The 19,354-nt window shown below is 47.5% G+C and overlaps 1 protein-coding gene and 1 long non-coding RNA gene across 4 annotated transcripts in view; one reads left to right on the forward strand and one right to left on the reverse strand.

Moving 5' to 3' along the window:
- Nucleotides 1-7,502, reverse strand: part of LOC143395647 (uncharacterized) — a 64,519-nt gene extending 57,017 nt beyond the window's left edge. Inside the window, exon 1 of the long non-coding RNA XR_013090791.2 lies at nt 7,089-7,502. This is a non-coding gene — a long non-coding RNA (uncharacterized LOC143395647). The remainder of the gene's footprint in view (nt 1-7,088) is intronic.
- Nr2f2 (nuclear receptor subfamily 2 group F member 2) lies at nt 5,705-18,978 on the forward strand. Of its 3 annotated transcripts, none has more exons than XM_076851401.2 (3): nt 5,705-6,483; nt 14,223-14,750; nt 17,507-18,978. In XM_076851401.2, exons 1-3 carry the CDS (start codon nt 6,441-6,443, stop codon nt 17,779-17,781), a joined length of 846 nt encoding a protein of 281 aa, XP_076707516.1. In that variant the 5' UTR covers nt 5,705-6,440; the 3' UTR covers nt 17,782-18,978. The 3 variants fall into 3 exon arrangements, with proteins under 3 accessions (XP_076707516.1, XP_076707515.1, XP_076707517.1); XM_076851400.2 differs by lacking the exon at nt 5,705-6,483 and adding an exon at nt 10,706-12,691; XM_076851402.2 differs by lacking the exon at nt 5,705-6,483 and adding an exon at nt 12,687-12,765.
- Nucleotides 18,979-19,354: the final 376 nt, after the last annotated feature.

Raw genomic sequence — 19,354 nt, forward strand, 5'->3', positions numbered from 1 at the left:
AATATAATATTAATATTAAAAGCATATATATATATATATATATATATATATATATATCCCATATCAGACATGGTCAAAGCCCCCCCCCATGTGCCATCATCTGTAACCTCTTCTCCTTTAATTGTGTAATCCATTGAAAAGTTAAAAAAAAAAAAAAGAGTAACATACACCTGATTTTTAAAATCAATATATTAGGCAAAAGATGCTTAACTTTTGTTTAAATGTCCCGCCAAAGCTACCAAACTGTAAATCTGGTGTTTTTACTTTGAACTGCCTTTCTATGATTTTGCAAGCCACAATAGTTTTACTAAGTTGTTTCAGCTTCTATTTCAACAATAGTGATTCCAAGAAGCTCATTCAAAACTCTGTTGCACTGCCTTCTGCTAGACTCCCAGAATGTACAGGAGTGACAGCCTTTATCTAGTGTTTGAGTATATGAACCTTTAATCCATCAAGGAACTTCTAATACCACCAGAATATATGTGCACCTAAATGTATACACCTCATGCACATGACTATCATATTACAACCCATTAAAGTGCCACCAGGTTTGAAGCCAGCAGAATATATTTTTCTAATCTCATCTAGATTTTATGGCTGTAATTTGGCTACTGACAAGATTCTAAATTAGCTTTTACTTTGATGAAAGTACACTATATGTTGGGTTTTTGTTTTGTTTGTTTTTAAAATTCCTTCACACAATAATTGGTTACATACATATTAGTCATATATTTAAAGTGAACTGGGTACTCAGTTAAATAGGGGAAATATTTCACTACATTCTATCTTCTTATTCCCTAAAGTTCAGTTTTCATGGAGTGTACTGTGTTGATGGATGAGACTGTTGCCTCTTTTGAGTGGGAACCCGGTTGACTTAGAAGGGTGGAGGTAGGGGAGGAGCAGTGAAGTATTAGAGCTCTAAAATTATTGCAACTAGAGTGTATTTATCCTTCCTTCTTTCCTATTTTCCATCGCTCCTTATTTTTCTCCCTTCTTTCTTCCCTTACTCCCTTGCTTGCTTCCTTTTTCTACAACGCCTTTTGGTTGCTTAGTGTAGTTAACCTTCACTCTGGCCAAGACCAGAAAGGGTTAATGGAGACCGGGCTCCTGACACCACTCCAGGTCAGCGGTGATTGCGAGCTTCCAAAGCAGAAATCAGAGGATTACTGAGGAAGGAATTCGAGGCACTGAGCACCTCACACCTGAACACAACAATCCATTGAATGAATATATATATATATATATATATATATATATATATATATATATATATATATATATATATATATATATATATCTCCTTTCTGGAAAACAGTTAATTGGATCTGCAGCTCTATTTCCTGTTGCACTGAAGAGCTAAGCAGGGCAATCTGAACTGAATCCTTCAAGCTGCCAAGAAAATAAAGCAATGGGGTGGGTGATGAACGTTTCTCAATACATTTACACGTGCATACATACAGGTAGCTATCGGTTTCTTCAGGGAAAATGTATTTTTGGGAAAACATTAGGAGCGAGAAAAGAAGAAACGAAAATTATTCTCCTCTTTCCCCGCCTTCCGCTGGAGAAATTAGTGCTTTCTTGATTATTTGCAGCTGTTTCTCGAACCTCAAGATTTGTTCACAGTAGCCCGAAAGACTAGCGCTTCAAAAACCGAAAAGCCATTTTCGCGCCAGGACTCTGCTGCTTCAGTTTGGGAGGAAAGGGTTTTCTCTCCCTTCCAGGAAATCTGGCCCCCACCACCAAAGCTGACTGCGAGTTCTGTAAGCCTTTACATCTCCACCACTTTGGCTAGTTGCACTCAGCCTTGGGGCCCAAGACGGCTTCCCATCCCTTGGGGTGTGGCCTTGAACCCGCAAAAGCTAGTTTCCTGCCCGGGAGAGAAGGAGCCATCCTGGGGCTTCATTGATGTGTGTCATCTGCCTCCTGATTTCTTTCCGGGCCTCAGACTTCGTCCATCCCACCTGCCCACGGCCAATGAACCTGAAATCCACTCGTCCTGCAGTCCCCAACCGGTTTCACCATCCGGCGGGTATTCTCCGTGTGGGTGGGTGGAAAAGCAGTTATTGGGGACAGAGCCACTGAATTCTCTTTAGAAATTCCAAAGGAGATGAGAGGCAGAGATTTACCAAAAAGAAAGTTCGGAAAGTCTCGGGTCAAGCTGGGAGGAACCCCAAAAATGCCAGGGGGAGAAAGCAACTCTTTGGGGCTACACCTTTGCAACCCCAGGCTGCCTGGAGACAGCGCGTGTGGCGAAATGTGCCCGCGTCCCTGCGTCACGCCCGCCTAGGCTTCCACCTGGCTACCGCCACTGGAGGCGTGGAGTCCAAGGCTCCCAAGCACTCGGCCCTGCGGCGGCCCAGCAGCCCTCCCACGGTGCCTGCCCTGCGAAGCCGGGTGGCTGCGGGTTCCTGCCGCTTGCTGCGCCCTCGCATCTCCCGTCGATGAGAGGACCGAGGCCTGCGCCCAGGAGCTCCCTGGCGGTGGTCGGGCCGCCCCCCTTGAGACTTACAACCCCCCTTCCAGCCCCGCCAAATCCCTGAAAGCCTCGTCCCCCTTCGTCACCCCGGGGGCTTCTAATCACTCCGTATCGATTTCCCTAACTCTTTTCATCCCGTTGAAGACACATCTTAAAACACTCCAGCCCGGAGTGTGCTCTGGGCTTTATCCACACTAATAAAATGATTTACCCTTCTCTCCGCGCTCTCCTCACAGAGGAAAATCGTTCGAGCCCCGGCTATTTGTGTGTGATCAGTAAATATTTAGTGCGGTGACATCCTCAGCTAGGCTTTGGATCGATTCCGGGCCCACCGGGAGGTGTGCACGGTCCGGGCGGGGCAGCGCCAAGCCCGCGGATGGGGCTCCTCCCGCCCCTGCTACCGGCCGCTGATTTACTGCCTGTGCAACCCACACGGTGTGGGGGGGGGGGGGGAACGCGCCTGGAAAATTGGCTTTTCAACCTTTTTACTTTTGACATTCAGCCACTTCCCCAGACTCTAATTCTCGCCCCCTCCCCTCTCTTCCCGCTATCAAGGGCGCTGAGCGCCCTGCGAACCTTTCCTAAAGCAGTGCGCCGCGTTCGCGCCCTTGCGGCTTGGGGACCACCTATCACAGCCCTGCCCCACGAAGCAGAGAGGCCCCAGCCTCTGCTACCGGGGTCGGCTTCTTCGCGGAAAGACGCTCTCGGCCCGCCCACCCCTCAGAGAGCCGAGAGCAAGTGGAGAAACCCACAGCAACATTTGCTGAACAGGAGCCCCTTTTTTCGCTACCCTTTCGCGGGACCTTTCCCCAACTCCATCGTCTGGTCCTCGACGCCCCTCGGGCCGCGTGGCGTCGGGGGGAAACTTTATTTTCCTGGTCCGAAATACTTCACTTTCCTTAGAATGAAAGAAACCCTCAGCTTGGAGGTATTGAGAGGGGACCTCCTTCCCGATCCTGGCTGCCAAAGGTTTGCTGCACGGCTATGGCAGTGTCAATGTTTCCTTGGCCCTAATCATTATTCCCGAGCCACACCCTGGACCTGGGACACCAGGAAATGGGCCAGACCTGGAGTGGGGTACCGCAAGGTCTCACCGTGTCCAAGGAGACCCACCACCTCTACTCTCGGAGTGCTGCTACCTAACCAAAGTAGTATGTGAAGAAGACAAACCCCTGGTGCTCCACAGTTCTTGGAGTGGAAGCACTGATGCCCACCTGTTAGCCGGCCTGCCCCCCTCACCTGGAACCTAGACCTTTGCAATTCCCCTGGGGCCCAAAAGGAAGGGGCTCGACCTTGCTGTGTCCACACACCCCTCCCAAGCACTAGCGCCCTCGTCTTTGTCCTACACATGGTTTTCTAAACCGCCTTATCTGTAGACTATATCTTCATACTAATGCATACTTAATTGGTCGGTCTTGACTGTCCATATAAAACAATTTAATTAGGGTGCTTTCCTGCTTTGGAGAGCAAAGAAAAAAATCTGCCCAATGCTTATTGTATTTAGCACCAATACAGGCAGAAAATGTAGCACAAGTTTTTGGTTGAAAGAGCACCTCTGTGTCCATTGAAGGGCGTTGATCCGAAAAGACAGAAAGGACAAGTAAAATCGATTTGAAGCGACCCTCTCTGTCCCTTTCACACCATTCAGAAACTCCATTCCTTCTAAGACAAAGACCAGTGCCTTGGGAATTCTCAGGGGAAAAGAAGACTCCAGTCCCACAAGCCTAGGGCTCTATTTAAAAATTCTTCAATATTCCACTTTAAACCTGGACTCGGTGCTGTGCTCCCTGCATGCTAGTTTCACAGACACCCCCTCTGAAGAGCTAGTCAGGCTAACAATCTTGATTCCCCAACTGGCTTGGCCTTCTGACCAGCCCTGCCAGCCTTTTAGGGTGAGTGCAGGCTTCACCTTTGACCCCCCCCACCAAGACTAGAGTGGCCACCAGTGCTACAACTCTGGCCAAAGTTAAAGCAAAATGACAACAAAAAATATTACTCCTAAACCCAGGGAAACCAGTTCTGCTTCAGCAGCCTGACCTACCTTACCCAATAGCCACCTCTATACCCATTTTTTTTCCCTCCTTCTTCATTTGCAGTGACCTGACCTAACCACCTCTGAAGGAGAGAACTTTAAGTTGTCAGGGATGCACCTCTAGGTTTCGGTGAGTTGCCTGGTCTAATTGTTCTTCCATTAGGAAACCGGAATGCCAGATTATCCCACAGGCACCCAGGCTGGGGAAGGCAGTCATCGATCAGACCTGGCAAAAAAAAAAAAAAAAAGGAGGGGGGAGAGGGGGGAGAAGAAAGAAGAGTGCAGAAGAGGGAAGAGGCCCGACTGTGATCACCTTCACCTGCCCTGGGCCGGGCCTCAGGTTCGAAGATCCTGCGACCTTCAACTAGGGTTGAAGGGGGCAGGAGGAAAGGGAGGGGGCACCCCTGAGTTACACAAGTGGCCTCCTTCTAGTGAGAGAACGAGTTCACCACCTCCCCAGAGGAACCTCACCATCCATCCACTCAGTATAACTGATGAGACAAACCGCAAGGAAAAAACTTCTGTAGCCCATATTTATGGTATTAATGAATAGTTTTAAAAAGATTTACACTTCTTATGATCAATATTCTGAGTTATTTCCCTCAAAGTATATAATTACAGTGTCTTCAGAGTTTTCATCATTGTTTGAGGTGGCAAAACCATTTGTAATTTTCATTAGCCAGTAAACATGTAATTAACATTCAGCACTGTGTTTAACTTAATTCCTGTTTAAGACAAGGACAAGAAGCAGCCCAAGAGCGTTAGTTCCATTTGTCAAGTCTGACATACATCTTACCATAACAGTTTCCTAAAATAAAAGATCCGTGTTTCCCCATTATTCTTCTCTTAAAACAAAACAAAACAAAAAAATCCATTAGTTAAAACTGTATTAAATAGCAAGAGGCAGCATAGTTTATTCTAAATTTTTGCTAGTTATTGTATTCCTGCTTCCTTTATTCATCTTGGGGAGTGATGAAGGGAGGGGTGAATTAAGAATTCATTATATGAAGGCATGAAATGGGGAACCCCTCCCCCCAAAAAGAAATCATTTCCTCTTCAGGAAAGTTCTAGAATGGGCACCAGAAAGGGGAGGGAGGCACTGATCCACAGGGGAGAGGGAAAAATCACTTGGGGGGACTTGACTTAGAAGTAGAAAATGAGGATTCCAGCAGATTCCTAGGAAAATATTGCCCTCCTGTTTCAAGTTCTATCTTTGATCCAGGGTGAGAGGAGCCTGTCTGCCAGTCTCCGAGGCTGCTGCTTTTTTCCCCTCCTCTCCCACCTCTATTTTTTTCCCAACTTGCTTTAGGATTAGCCTCCATCCCTCTCGACCCCAAACAGTGGAATTTGGCTGTGCCTCCGGTCGTCTTGCTTTGCAATATCGCCTAGAGTTGTTGGCGGTTTTCTGTTAAGACTGAGCCGTTTGCTCCAGCCTCTGACTAAACTCATTAAGTTGGGAGATTTTTTTCAATTGGACGGGTGTTTTTAAAGTCTCGTCTTTCCAGCCCCAAACAAGGTGTAACAACGCACTCTTCCTTCTAAGGAATGAGATGAGAGACAAGGATCACTCCAGACATCTCCTACCTACGGTTTGGGGTTTTTTTTCTTAAAGGCGAGGCTTGCATTCCTCAGCAGTTATGTACAAAGCTCCCTGAAACCTTGTCTCTCTAAAGTTAGTGTGCAGGGTTTTCCAAGGCTGAGAGCGCCTAATACATGGGGAAGCACTTCCTTGAGGTGGAAGATCTCTCCCTTCACCTTTCCTCTTTTTCCCTGCAGGCTAGTGCCTACTTTTTATCAGTTTGCACAATCGCTTAGATAAACACCGAGGAGGAGATTCTCTTTAATTATCAAAGACACATCTTTTCAGGGGGCCAACAAAGCGTTTATTTCACCCGCCAAACTAAAGGAGAGTTATTCCAGTTTAGAAGGAAGATGCAAGCGGTTTGGGACCTTGAACAAGGCAAATATGGTTTTGGTATGTTTACTTACAGTATTTTTTTTCCTCTTTCTCTCCTTTCTCACTTTTCTCCTTGTGCTGTGTGGGGTTGGGGATGACTTGGGGCTTTTCAGAAAATCGGTTTGCTAATGTGTGTGAAATGCCTAGGACTGTGGTTTAAGGGGTTTGGGGAAGGGGGAACAGAGTCAATTCAGTGCATTGCCATATTTTATTACATGTGTGTGGTAGAAGTGATGGAAGGAGGAGAGGGGGAAAATACAATTGCAAAGCTGCCAAAATATGATTAAGCCAAAGCATAAAGACTGCGGTGCCTTCCATCTCCTTGTCCTGTCTTCTCAAACTCATTTCCTTCTATAGAGCAAACTGAAAACCAGTCCTATGAGCCTGGTTTTCCAAGCAGCAGACGACTCGGTTTCCTATCAAAGGAGCTGCTAGGCTCGCACTAAGTATCAGAATTTACTGTTCGATTTGCTTCTGCGCTTCATTTTGCAACCTTGTGCTACTGACAGCCAGACAGGCAGGGAAGGAGGGAGGAAAACCCTGCCGGTCGCCCTCGGCCGCGGTTCGGGAAGGCGAGCGCTCGGTTAAGCTAGGAGGAGAATTGCAAGGAGAAGGGTACTCACCATCGGGCGGGGTGGTGGAGCTGGCGTGCGGATTTCAGGCAAACGTTTACCTTTTTGCTGTCTATTGCAACCGCGCTGGGCTGACTTAAGAAGCAATTCTGTGCTCTGTCCAAAACGTTCAGAGAATGGTTCCTCATTTTTAAAAAGGCAGCGAGAGAGACGACAGAGACAGAGAAAGAAAAAAAGAGAGAGAGAGGAGGGGGTGAGGGGGACGCACATAAACCCAGTTCAAAAAAAAAAAAAAAAATCATCACCTCTTCACCAGTGACTCGGGAAATGCAGAGGCGGCGAGATCCGAGTACAGCCCAACCAAGCCAGAGCCAATTAATTTTAAATCCTGAAGAATTATTCAGATTAAAATGTACAGAAGTTTCATTCTCCTATGCCTACGTGAGCCCAAAGTCGTTTCCCTTTAAGAGCTCCTTTTCTTTTAAAGTTGAATTTTAGGCAGAGAGGACTCTTACACTAGGGGGCAGACAGATACTGTACTTGCTCCAATCTTAAGCAATTTTTTCCCTCCCAGCATATGCTCTGATTTAGCACTGTAAATTTTTCAGAGGACCCAACTCTGACAGCCCCTGGTGATTTTCAAAGTACCACAAGCCAGTGGTTAAAAATTGCATTGACTTGGAAGTTCAGAGGGACACAATGGAAGCCCCTTTCCCTATTCATGGAGCTCCAGTGTGGTGGAAGAGAAAAACACACACGGACTAGATTGGGGGAAAGGAGGAATTCAATGAATCCTGGTGGACGGAACTGGTTTCTACTGAGTTCAGAGTTAAACTCCGAATGTGCTGGGGTCTGTATTCATATTGTGATTTAATCTGTAAAGAATTACAGACCATTCGGTCACTTTCTGCAAGAAAATCATATGCCTGGATGTTTGGGTTCCCCCCCCCCATATTAAGACAAATGTTTTTTCCAACTTTCACCAGCCAAATTAAAGCTTGCCATTCCTCTCATTAAAATAAATTTACATTTGCAATAAAATACTAGGCTGGGTTTTAAAAAGATAATAACAATATATTGATATTTATCTTTTAATCTGAGAACTTTATGATCTCAGAGTTAAGGCAAATAAGCATCTCTGAAGAAGACATTTTATAATTTCCACATTCTTTTTCTTCTTAGCCGGCTATCTCTTCTTCCATGCAATAAAATTAACTACAATTCATATGATTATCCCTGCTTCTAACCAGCATTGCCATAACTAAAGGAGTCCTAAAATACAGAGTGAAACTCCTTTGATTTCATGGTAGCCCTGTGTTTGTACGTGTAACAGGCTCCAATCCTTTAGGAGAGATAGTTGGGAAATTCTTCATTTTGAATACAAGGCCATCAGAGTCTTCAAATCCCATCCCCCCCCCAAAAAAAAATCTCCAAATGAAGATTTTTCTTCCTCAAAATCATCATCTTATATGTGTATAAAAGGTGATCTTCCTATGGAAGTGTCCACACTCAAGAGACAAGATTAAAATTTCCCTATAATCAATTATTCTCATCTTCTATTAAATTGAGATGGGAATACACATTAGATTTCATATCTCAACCCCAACCCCACTATATGACTGAGCTTGTCCCTAAACTTCTGATATTATAGCATTAGGCAATTCCTCAAATCATAGAGTTGAAAGGGGAAAAAAAAAAATCCCCAAACCTTTCCCTTTGAAATGATTTCTTTTCCATATTTCTTATGCTCTTTAGGAGAAAGTTATATTGTGTCTCTAATCAGCCTGAAATTTTCAGCCTAGTTTCACTCTGTGGCAGTCTTATTACATACCATGTTTATGATAGTTCAGTGTCCATTATAAATTGGTATTTCTTAAATAGTTAATTAATGTCAGCACCTGAAACCTTAGTGAAATATGTTATTTCATCGAAGAAAGACAAGGCTAAGAGGTTTTCAAGCTTGTAGTTTAAAAGGAATTTTTGATTCTCTGAAAACCAGCTCCTTTCTGTTCACATCTGCACTTAATCCTTACCTCGATTTTTGCCAATATATGTAAAATACACTGAAACAAAGTGTAATCTAAACATGTCAATTACATGTATGGTTTATTTTTTAAATATTTTCAGAATTTTTTGAGCTATCAAGGATGCTTTTCCGAAGTCATCAATTTACTCTTTATGGCATTCATTATTCCCTGGAGTTTAGCATCTTTTGTGCAAAATATTGTAATTGTTCATAAACCTGTTTGGCTTACAAGTTTACAGTTTTTCTTTGTGCAAAGTGTCTGATGGAAACATAATTTTCTTGTATAAATGTGGATTAATCACAATTCACTGACTGGTCATAATAAAACAGCAAGATTACTGTAATAGAGTATGTGGTCTGAGGTAGTGATTCTACATGTTTGATGTTTAAAACCAAACACCCTGGAATTCAAAAACACAACACTGTCAATGATTGTAGCACATTGAGTAGGAAGGCATAGGCTATGAAGTTGTTCTTTTTTGTAGTGATTCTCTTGAAGTAGAATATGGCTTGTATGTGGTTCTTGTGAGTTGTACTGCTATTTCCAATTTGGGGAAGAATTTCTGGGTGTGTTTTAATGACTATAAGAATGCTTAAAAGGAACTTGAAGAACAATGATGTTCTCGTACTCAACTGTTCTATAACCTAGAAGCATAGTCGCGGAAGTCTTTGTCTGTATACATTGACAAATGTGTATCTGATACATGTGCGCTTACATGTGTGTAGAGAGGGTGTGCACAGGGAAGGTTGAGCGGATGCCTCCGCCTGTCCATCAGCGGGCAGAATGGTCTTTTCCCTCTTACCACGACTGGGTGTGTGGCAGGATGTTGGCTTGTGAGCTAGCTAAAATCAACGAGAGAAAAATAAAGTTGAGTGAAATTTATTTTAATTGCGTCATGACAATAAGATGAACTCTACTTCTGTTTCTTAGCATGGGAGATGTTTTATTTGAGCAATTAAAATGTCAGGCCATAAACCTGTGAAATGTTAACTCTACAAGGAGGAGACGGACATTGAATGCCCCCCCCCAAAAAAATAAACAAACAAAAATGAGCTAACAACCGAGCAAATTATCAGAGTTGATTAAGAGAAGGGGTTACCATCACCCGGATTTGACCAAATATTTCGTTTGGAAAATGACTGCAAGCTCAATTTGTGGCACCTTCCCATCTCCCCTCCCTGCCCCTCTACAATGAAACCAGGGAACTTTTCCCTTTTCTTTGGCATCGTGGGCACCAAGATGCGCGGAGAGTTCCGGGCCGTGCGCAAGCGGCGGATTTTGTGGCATTGCCAAGTTGAGCGAGGCAAGTCCTCTATTCCATCCAAAGCTTCTCGCGGAGCCTTTAAGAGGCGTTGTGTGTGCGCGCCGCGCTTCTCTCCCCGCCCGGGTGGAAACCTGGGGTTCGAGGTGCGGAGAGAGCGGGGGCCGCGCTCCCTGGGCCGGCGCGGGCCCATCCCCCGCTCGGCGGCAGGGGCGGCGCGGCCACCCGGTCCCCGCCCCCCTTCATCCCCCGCGCTCCGCGAGCAGCGATCCGGACACCGCTCGCGCTAGGACCGGGCTGCGCCCACGGCCGCCATGGCGGGGCCGCTGCGCTCCGGCCAATGACGGCGAGGGGGCGGCGCGCGCGCGCCTGGCCAGGCCAACCCCGGCTGCTGCCTTATAAGGCGCGCCGTCGCCATGGCAACGTGCGCTAAGTTGCAGCAGTCGTGTCAAAGTTCACTATATAGAGAGCTCAGTGAGCTGATCGCGGAGAAGCCACTTCTGCCAGCCCCGGCGCCTATAAATCGCATTCCCTCCCGCGCCCCCCTTTTTAGCATATTTGATCACTTTGATTCTCTGTTCTTTTCTCTCCGCGGTGTGTGTGTGCGTGCGCGCGTGTGTGTTTTCTTCTCCTCCTCCTCCTCTCCCCGAGTTGCCTCCTTTCTCCGGTTGCCGTACTGCCTTTTTTTCCCCTCTTTCATTCTTTCTCTCGGTCTTTTTCTCCCCCCTCTGCGCACGAAGGATGTGCTTCTAGGTGGTGATCTGCCCTCCTTTCTCTCTTTTATCATTTCTCCCCCGCCGCCGGCGAGTTGACTCTTTCCCTATGTGTGTGAGGCGGCGGCGGCAGCAGCAGCAGCAGCGGCTCCGGCGGCGGCAGCAGCGGCAGCAGCGACTTCACCGGCGGCGGCGGCGCTAGACGCGGCGGCTCCGGGCCCGACCCGGCGGCTTCGGCGGCGGCTCCGGCGGCGGCGGCGGCCCGGGCGGCCCGCAGGGAGCAGAGAGCGGCCTCCACCAAGCAACTGAGAGCAGCGGCCACCGGAGCAAGCGAGGCGCGCGCCGGGCGCCCGGGGCAGGCGGCGGCGGCGGCCCAGCGCCAGAACGACGCCGCGCAGCGCCCGACGCGGACCACTTTCATGCTGATTCCCCCGGACCCGGGCAGTGCTCTGGCCACTCAGCGGGCCGCCGGCCTCCGCCCCGGCCTGCCTGGCTCCCTGGGCGCGCCCGCGCCCGGCGCCTCCGCTCTCCTAGTCCTCCAGATTTCGATGGCTTTCCTGAATGGCTGACTGTGGGCTGCCCTGGACTTGGCCCCCGGACAGTCGCCTCTCCTCCTCCTCCTCCTTCTCTTCCTCCTCCTCCTCCTCCTTCTCCTCCTCCTCCTCCTCCTCCTTCTCCTCCTCCTCCTCCTCCTCCTCCTCCAACTCCTCGGCTGCACACCAGATCTGAGAGCGAGTGAGTGAACGAGAGAGGGAGGGAGAGAGTGAGAGCGAGCGAGATCTTTGGAGAGATTTTTTTTTTTTTTTTTGCCTTCTACTTCTGTCTTGAAGCCAGACAATCGACTTGCAGCTCTCCCTCCCCTCCCTCTCTCTCCACGTTCTGCTCCCACTCGCTCTCTCCTGTACCCTTCCCCTCCCCTCCCGACGGAAACCCCCCGAAACCAACAAAGCTGAGCCGAGGGAAACAAACAAAACAAACACACCGGGCCAGACAAGCAATCGACAAAACTTTGCAAAAGCAAAAACAAAAAAGGAAAAACTAACCAACCTCAATCAACTAGCCCTGAGCCACCCGGGGCGCCCTCCCGCGCCCTCTCGCACCCTCGCACACACAAAAGGCGGCGCGCCCGAGCCCGAGACCCGGGAGCCGCCGCCACCCCGCCGCCGCCCGCAGCCAGGGGAGCAGGAAGTCCGGACTCGGCCCCCATAGATATGGCAATGGTAGTCAGCACGTGGCGCGACCCCCAGGACGAGGTGCCCGGCTCCCAGGGCAGCCAGGCCTCGCAGGCGCCGCCCGTGCCCGGCCCGCCGCCTGGCGCCCCGCACACGCCACAGACGCCTGGCCAAGGGGGCCCGGCCAGCACACCGGCTCAGACAGCGGCTGGCGGCCAGGGCGGCCCTGGCGGCCCGGGCGGCGACAAACAGCAACAGCAGCAGCACATTGAGTGCGTGGTGTGCGGGGACAAGTCGAGCGGCAAGCACTACGGCCAGTTCACGTGCGAGGGCTGCAAGAGCTTCTTCAAGCGCAGCGTGCGGAGGAACCTGAGCTACACGTGCCGCGCCAACCGGAACTGTCCCATCGACCAGCACCACCGCAACCAGTGCCAGTACTGCCGCCTCAAAAAGTGCCTCAAAGTGGGCATGAGACGGGAAGGTATCGGCCTCTCATTTCTTCCCCTTTCACTCGGGGTCCCGGGGCCCTGGGTGCGTTTGACTAGCCTGCTCTGGGTAAGGACACAGAAGCCCCAAGCTCTTCTCTTCATATTGCAGTCGAAAGGGGGTTTATAACTAGAAGCGAGTTCTGCACTGGAACCCATACCCCTAAATCCGCATGCTTTGGCAGACTGATTTCCTTCTTTCTCTTCGCGCTGTTTTCATTTCCTTTGCATTGATTGCGAGTTCATTCGAGTTCACCCTTCTACAAGGGATGGGTTGTTGTTTGTTGTTTTAAAAGCCTGGTCTCTCCCTCTTTTCCTCTTTCTGTGTCCCCTTGTTTTTCCTGCATGTTCAACATATGTCCCTCCTCCCCACTCCTCTCCCTAGCCCCCACCCTCTCTAAAAAAAATCTGAGATTGTACTTTTGTACAGGAGGTTCAAATTACAAATGGCAATTTTATGCACTTCGCCGTATTAACGCTGCTGCCTGGGCAGAGCTCATGTGACCCTCCGTGGATTAACGTTCTGCTAAAAAAAAAAAAATAGCTGTTTTCCTTTTTCCTTTCACTTTTGAAATGAGGAGAGCTCTATAGGGAGTAGGAAAGGGTGGTCGAGGGACCTTAGGCGGCTGCTTTCGATCTGCGCGAGTTGGGTCTTTGTGATATAAAATTCGCCAAGCGCCGCGAGCAGTGCTCTACCAATGGCGCGCTCCGTGCGGGGCGCGGGCTCCGGGTTGGGGCGAGCCAACGCCGGGGTTTCTTTGTGTTTCTGCGAGAGCGACTCTCCCGGTCCGGAGTCGGATAACAGCCGGAGCCCGAGCCTCGCCGCCTTTCCCAGGCCCTCACGGGCCCTGCCCGGGCTCCGCCGGCGCCCGCAGCCAGCTCCCTGCCTCTCTCCGGCTTCCTCTTGCCGTAGTCGGCCTCTCTCCCAGACCTCTCCCTCCGTCTCTTTCTCCGTGTACACTGATTAGGCAAACGCCAGACCTCGACAATCTGCTCTTCTGTTACCGGGCTTCCCCGCCGGGCTGGGGCTGGGGCTGGGGCTGGGGCTGGGGCTGCAAGGTTTGTGGAGAGTGGATCCGGGGTGGCCACAGGCCGTCTGGGGGTAAAAACCCTTGTGTCTTTTGCAAAAGCGTCTCACCCTCCCCCTAGACTCGCCCCTCCCGCTCCCTCTCCTCCAATCAATAAGAAATATCAGCTGTTTAGCAGTAAAGAAGAAAGATGCCCCCGGAATGCTACATCCCGCCCACAGCGCCAGGGACCCCAGGCAAAGTGGCCAATTCTGGGTACTAGGCAGATCCGCCTGAGCGGGCCTGGGATGCAAGTGTGCAACTCTGACCTTTAGGGCTTCCCTGGGTGATGATTTGAGAGGAGTATTGCCAGGGCCCAACGACTCCCAGGATTGTGGCAGGCCTGCCTGGTTCTGTCATTGCTAGGGATCTGAGGCACTTGGGGGTCGGGCTGGGGCAGATCCTGCCGGGTTACCCAGGCTGATAAATAACTGAGGAGTATCTCCTTTCCTCCCCGCAGCGGTGCAGAGGGGCAGGATGCCGCCCACCCAGCCGACCCACGGGCAGTTCGCACTGACCAACGGGGACCCCCTCAACTGCCACTCGTACCTGTCCGGATATATTTCTCTGCTGCTGCGCGCTGAGCCCTATCCCACGTCGCGCTTCGGCAGCCAGTGCATGCAGCCTAACAACATCATGGGCATCGAGAACATTTGCGAACTGGCCGCGAGGATGCTCTTCAGCGCCGTCGAGTGGGCCCGGAACATCCCCTTCTTCCCTGACCTGCAGATCACGGACCAGGTGGCCCTGCTTCGCCTCACCTGGAGCGAGCTGTTCGTGTTGAATGCAGCGCAGTGCTCCATGCCCCTCCACGTAGCCCCGCTTCTGGCCGCTGCTGGCCTGCACGCTTCACCCATGTCTGCTGACCGGGTGGTCGCCTTTATGGACCACATACGGATCTTCCAAGAGCAAGTGGAGAAGCTCAAGGCACTGCATGTCGATTCTGCCGAGTACAGCTGCCTCAAGGCCATAGTCCTGTTCACCTCAGGTAGGAAGAAGCCCTGTCCTCTCATGCCCAGAAAGTCCTAGTGCAGAATTAGGGCCTAGAGAACTTGGGAGTTACCAGGGCAAGCCCACCCTCCCCCCTCAAAAGGTCAAACTGTGGAATGTAACTCAAAGTGGGAACTTTGTATAGCTTTTGAGCACCACCAGACCTGGCCTGGCTAGAGAAGAAGGGTTGCACACAGGATGCTGAAGATACAGTGTCCCCAAATGGGCTACAGGGTAGCCTCTCAGGCCTATTCCCCTCCTATAGTGACCAGACTAGAATGCACTCCCTCCGTTTCCTCCCTGAGCTAAGGCCTTCTGGGCTAGTGGACCCTCAGGGAATCTCCTCAAAGTCCCTGGCTTTCTCTAGCACCCTAGTTGGGCCTCTAGGAGATGCCCCTGGGCACTGGATCAGAGATGGCATCATCCTGTAGGAGAAAGTTTGCCCCTGCAGGGGAGAAGTTTGCCTGCTAACTCAGTAGGAGTTTGAGCTTCAGGCAAATTCAACCTGAGGGCAGCAATTTTCAAAAATCATTTTCATTAAAATAATGCAGACTGCCAGGAGAAAAGAAGAGCTGTCATTAGGGGAAAGAAGAGAAAAGGGACCATCACAACTCCAGAATGTCTGCAGGGGGTTGAAGTATCTGGCCTCTTGTTTCCCAGGCGGAGGCAAACACTTAAGGCAATTTCAAACAATCCCAAGTATATGCCAACTTAAGCTGGATATGAATGTTACTGCTGATATAAAACCATCATTGACTGCATTATGAAATATAATTAGTTTGCATGTAGTTTAACCTGTGTGAGTAATAGATCTGATATTAATTAACTCTTGAGGCCAAATGATTTTTGAAAGTGCCTGACTTTCCATTTCTGGCCACACCTGAGCCTTTTGGCTGCCTCCAGGCTGAGTTCAGCATAGCCCAGGTGGGTGGAAATTACCCCCTCCCTTCACATTCTTGTACTAAGTTGTCAGCTGATCCCTTTGTCATGGCTGAGAGGGGAAAAGGGTTCCCAACTAAGAATAACAACATTTGGACATTTGCAAGCCTTGGAACCTCATCACCAACTACAGTTTTTTAAGTTTGTAATTTGAGAACTAGAAAAGATGTACAGTTTGTGTGGCAAAAAGAGAGAGAAAAATCCTTATTGTTTCAAAGTCTGGGAGAACCAAGTCATTAGCAGAATCTATTGCAAGTTCTCCAGCTTCAACCCTCTTTTATACATTACTGCCTTTCACATAAAGTCTCCCCCTGACAGCCACCCCAAATCCTGCCTTTGGAAGTCCTTAGGTAATCAATTAGAGGGCAGCATCTGGGCAGGGAACTGCTGAATTCAGAAGCTAGGATCTGGTTTATTTTTTCTCAGAAGCCTGTCAGATTAAGAACATTTACCTAATGCAAATGTCCAAGCAGGATAGTCCCCTGACCCAGGGCCACCTTCACCCCCTTTCTACAACCTGACACCCATCCCATAGTCTCAGAAGGTGGGAATAGTTATTAATTTCTTGGTATCATTGTTAGTTCTTTGCCTTACCCTTGGTCTTTCAAGAGAAGAAATGCCTGATACTGTCGTAACAGTTTAATTTATTACTATTTGCAAAATGTGGAGGCCTGTGTGGAGAATGCAAATTGCCTCACAAAGAGATAAAGGTTCCTGTTATCTGATTCAGAGGGAGACACACAGTACTGATGTGGTGCGGAGAGAAGGAGTCCTAGACAAACAGCTTTTAATTTCTGACCACAGACACCTAGGAATTCTGTGGACATGCAGAGTAGTAGACACATTTGAGGAGGTTGCATGTGTTATGGTTCTAGTGGTAGAGATGGTGGCTGCTGTTTTCCAATATCTATTTTAATGATTCACAATATGCATGTGTTAACCTCAGTCTTGTCTGGGGAGCCCCAAAAGGTCAGGTCACAACCTGAACTGCCTTCACCAAGAAGCCTCTCATTTCAAAGGCACTTATTGTATTTTCACGTATCAGAAAAAGAAAAGTGTTTTCCTGAAGATAACAGGGAGGGGGTGCTTCTTGGAGGGACCTGGATTTTTAAAAAAAATAAAATAAAGGGGGGTGGGGGAAAAGGGAGAGAGAAGAAAAGGGGGAAAAGAAACAGCTCAAATGAACAGAGAGATCACAGTTTGCATGGCTGCCCTTCAATAGACTAAACTGACAAGATCAGTTTTAAAGGGCCACTTAAATCAGTTTCAAAGACTGGAGAAAAATGAGTCGCCCTCTTTGGGGAGAATCTGAGGCTGGGTTGTGGACGCCATTACTTGAGGCTGGGCCAGGTTGTTGCCCCACTACCACTACTATATAATTATAAGCCAAACTATTATTTACAGAGGAAGAGGGGGAGGAGCGCTGGTAGTTTGGGTTTTGTCTGTTTTTCTGTCTGTGAATTGACTGGGTCCCGATATACCCAATGCATTTTGCTTGGGCCTTCCAATAACCCAGCCTGAGGTCTTAGTCAGTGAAAGACATATAGTACACTAAGGTATGTTTTATTTTAAAGCAAACACTCTAAGACCATCTCATGCTTTCTCCTCACTCCCTTCACACATGCACACATATATACTCACCTACTCCCCAAATTTTCAGAGTATAGACATTTGCTCCAACTCCTATAGGGGCAGCTTGACATAGCACTGTACACACATCTCATGTGACCCATTTCAAACCTCTTAATCTGATGACTGAATTCCTCTTCTTCTTCTTCTTCTTCTTTTTTTTTTTTTTAAAAAACTTTCTTCCAGATGCCTGTGGTCTCTCTGATGTAGCCCATGTGGAAAGTTTGCAGGAAAAGTCCCAGTGTGCTTTGGAAGAATATGTTAGGAGCCAGTACCCCAACCAGCCAACGCGATTTGGAAAGCTTTTGCTTCGCCTCCCTTCCCTCCGCACGGTCTCCTCCTCAGTCATAGAGCAATTGTTTTTCGTCCGTTTGGTAGGTAAAACCCCCATCGAAACCCTCATCCGGGATATGTTACTGTCCGGCAGCAGTTTTAACTGGCCGTATATGGCAATTCAATAAATAAATAAATCAAAATAAGAAGGGGGAGTGAAACAGTGAAAGAAAAGGCAAAAGACTGGTTTGTTTGCTTAATTTCCTTCTGTTAAGAAAGGATATAAAAGGATGTTACAAGTTTGCTAAAAGAAGAGAGGGGAAGAATTTAATGGACTGTGAATTTCAAAAAAAAAAAAGACTGTCAAATGAACTTTTACAGAATGCATTAAAAAAAAAAACTCCTGTGTTGGTCAGAACAACTTGCTACTTATCATTTTTGTATAAAAAGGAAATTAGTCTTTTTCTTTTTTGGTAAAATTTTGAAAAAATATTGCTAAAAGTGCATTTAAGGAGATTGGGAGAAAATTAGCAGAATGGAGAAAGTCTTTTTTTTTTTTTTCCAAATTATTAATTGTCCTGTGTCTATGTACCTCTAGCTGTTCTTTTTTGTACTTTTCTGGTTCCAAACCAGTTTATTCTGTGGTTCTATAATAAGTTTTGATATAATCTTGGCTTCTTAAAAACTGTGTATCATTAAAATATATGTTCTGCAAGAATTAAAACTGAGTCCATGAAAATATCATAGGAAGACATAAAACTTTAAAGGCAACTTAAAGATTGAAACGCACTTACAAGTGGTGACCAAAAATTTTAGATGAAGTTGAGCACTCTAATTAGAGAACTGGAGGAACCACATACAACATTTAACTTCCCCTACCTTCCCCCTCCCCCCCCCAAAAAGACACCAAGACAAACCTAGGTTTTTAAAAATATTTTAAGAAAGAGAATGAACTGTGGAATTTATTGGCAGCCAAGGAATGTGTCCAAGACACATGCTGAGGTTTTGAATAAAAAGTGAACTTTTGTAATTTGAATTGGGTCCCCCGCTTAGTTCTTGAATTGTTATGAAAATCCTATATCTGTTTGTATATTTGCAAGCCCTTTGTATTATAATTGTTGATATTTTCCCTTTTTAAAAAATACCATTGAAATCAGCATGACAAAATAACACTGTTGGCACTTATAGGTAACGTGATTGATTCAGTATCTTAGAGTTTACAGTTTGTGTTTTAAAAAAACTGAAGGTTTTTTTTTAAGTGCAACATTTCTGTATACTGTAAAAGTTATAATAACTGAACTGTTTGGTCGAGTCTTTGTGTGTTATATTCCAAGGAAAATTGAAAGTATTCAGAAATTAAAATATTATTTGATATCTGAAACCTGTTTGGCTGTCCCCACTCACTGTCTTTCCATCGAGCAGAGCCCCTGTGAGCTTTTGCTGAACGGGCTGGGGTCTCCATTTGTTTACTCCCCTCAGTTAGTTTACTCAAAGGTGGACTAGTGTATTTGCCTGTTTAATTTGGGTGTGGGGGGGAGCTAAAGTTAATGGTTTATCTATGGTTTAGGAAGTGCCACACTGATATAGTAAGCCACCTCCATTCACCTAATCCTCCTTTTAATTAAAAATGGATTTTCCAGGAAAAAAAAAAGGCCCTTATATTTGTCACACTTAAGTGCCTGCTTAGGGAAGGTATTGTGAAAAGTATTAGAAATCTTGAGATCAGTATCTATTTTATGATCAGAAAAAATACTCTTTTGT

This window comes from Callospermophilus lateralis, chromosome 3 (genome assembly GCF_048772815.1).
Source record: "Callospermophilus lateralis isolate mCalLat2 chromosome 3, mCalLat2.hap1, whole genome shotgun sequence".
Classification (NCBI taxonomy): domain Eukaryota; kingdom Metazoa; phylum Chordata; class Mammalia; order Rodentia; family Sciuridae; genus Callospermophilus; species Callospermophilus lateralis.

What these genes read in the sequence shown, in the direction of transcription:
- Nr2f2 (XM_076851400.2), top strand. Translation starts at nt 12,250, where the DNA reads ATGGCAATGGTAGTCAGCACGTGGCGCGACCCCCAGGACGAGGTGCCC. An exon ending in AGTGGGCATGAGACGGGAAG is followed by an intron (nt 12,692 to 14,222) that starts GTATCGGCCTCT and finishes TCCTCCCCGCAG; the next exon opens with CGGTGCAGAGGGGCAGGATG. An exon ending in CATAGTCCTGTTCACCTCAG is followed by an intron (nt 14,751 to 17,506) that starts GTAGGAAGAAGC and finishes ACTTTCTTCCAG; the next exon opens with ATGCCTGTGGTCTCTCTGAT.